The 1,662-nt window shown below is 57.6% G+C and overlaps 1 protein-coding gene across 1 annotated transcript in view; it reads left to right on the forward strand.

Moving 5' to 3' along the window:
• Positions 1-1,328: 1,328 nt before the first annotated feature.
• SSU72 (SSU72 homolog, RNA polymerase II CTD phosphatase) overlaps positions 1,329-1,662 on the forward strand; it is a 62,065-nt gene continuing 61,731 nt past the window's right edge. The window contains exon 1 of the mRNA XM_015406189.1: positions 1,329-1,602. Within this exon, the coding sequence (XP_015261675.1) occupies positions 1,523-1,602 (80 nt within the window). The 5' untranslated portion in view covers positions 1,329-1,522. The remainder of the gene's footprint in view (positions 1,603-1,662) is intronic.

Below are 1,662 nucleotides of genomic sequence, written 5' to 3' on the forward strand. Positions count from 1 at the left end.
GGAAAACATAGAGTTTTCCCCTCAAATGGCTGTGGCCCTGCCCCCAGCGTGAACGTCACATCTGGGTGACGTAGATATGTCGCACGCGCGTGCAACTGGAGGTCCCCATGAGTCCCCCGCCGAGGAGGTGTGTACCATTTGGCTACCCTAGCCGGAGGCCTTGCAAGCCCAGTTGTAATTCTGGGTTATCTCCAGGCGGGCCCTGGAGGCCTCCTTGAATTACAATTCATCTCCAGACTCCAATCAATCTTTATTTGTTATAATTGTAGATCAGCTGAGAATGATGCATGGAGTCATTAGCACATCCAGACACAATAAAATGTTGGAATACAGAGATCAGGTTGCCTGAAGAAAATGGCAGCCTGAGAGTGTGGACTCTATGGAATACCATGACGTCTAGAAGAACAGAGGTTTTCCCTCAGGCCCCTCTTCAGGAAGCCAGCGCTGGGAACCCTAAGGACATACCATGCAGCCTTAGCCATGTATCTTAGTGTTTGCCATCCGGGAGGGTTCAGAAGTTACAAAACAAACTTTGCAATGGAGCCCTTGGTTTGCTACCTCCAGGCTGGGAAATTCCCGGACATTTTTGGGGATGGAGCTTGGGGTGATGAGCAATGTTCCCTCTAAGCTGTGGAGTCTTGTGAGCAAAAATCCTACTTTGTGAGTGACTGGCATTAAAGGTGTGAGCGAGCGATTTGGCTGCTGCATAAATTAGTTTGCTCTGGAGCCCTCCCTTCCTGAGCCAAGACAAAAATCTGTGAGCCAGAGGTTAAAAAACTGTGAGTTAGCTCACACTAACTCAGCTTAGAGGGAACACTGGTGATGAGGGACCTCAGCTGGGCATAACGCTGTAGAGTTTATCTTCCAAAACATCCATCTCCTCTGGGGGAACTGATCTGTGTTATCTGGAGATGAGCTGTCATTCCGGGAGATCTCCAGGCTCCACCTGGAGGTGGCAAGCCACGGCAGGGCGAATGTGCTGTTGGTAGAAAGTCGCGACGGTCGCGCCATGTGGCAGAATCCATCAATGCCGCCAGGGCGGCGCTGTTCCCTTCCCAATCGCCTCGCTTCCCGGCTTCCGCGCCGCTTTCAGGTTTCCTCTGGCTCGCCGGAAACCGTTTCCGTGGAAACATGCAAATGATCTCTGCGGAGAGGGCCGGGATAGGACGGGGGAGGGGGGGACTAGCCATAGAGTCCTCGAGCCAGAAAGGCCTTACCCAGACGGGAAACCGCAGCGCTGCTCGCTCCCCCCGGGTTGGGCCGGAAGCGCCGTTGAGTGGGCGGGGCGTCTCGCTCGGCGCCTGCCCGGGACACGTCGCCAGGCCCCGCCTCTTCCCTTCCCCGCGGCCGCCATTTTGTGAGAGCCAGAAAGAGAGAGGACGTCTGAGGGTTGCTCCGCCGCCTTCGCAGCTGCCGCCGTCGCCGTGAGGAGAGCCGAGGGAAGGGGGTCTCGCCGCGCGCCCTTAGCCGCCCACTCTCTTTCCCCACTCGCCCCCCGGCCCCTGCCCCTCCTTCGCCGGCCATGCCCTCCTCGCCGCTCCGGGTGGCTGTGGTCTGCTCCAGCAACCAAAACCGCAGCATGGAGGCCCACAATATCCTCAGGTAAAAACAAGACACGGCGGGCCGGGCCCCGCCCCGCTCCCTTCCCCCCCAGTCCCCCCC

The sequence above is a fragment of the Gekko japonicus genome, unplaced genomic scaffold, assembly GCF_001447785.1.
Source record: "Gekko japonicus isolate JY-2015 unplaced genomic scaffold, Gekko_japonicus_V1.1 scaffold1133, whole genome shotgun sequence".
Taxonomy (NCBI): Eukaryota; Metazoa; Chordata; class Lepidosauria; order Squamata; family Gekkonidae; genus Gekko; species Gekko japonicus.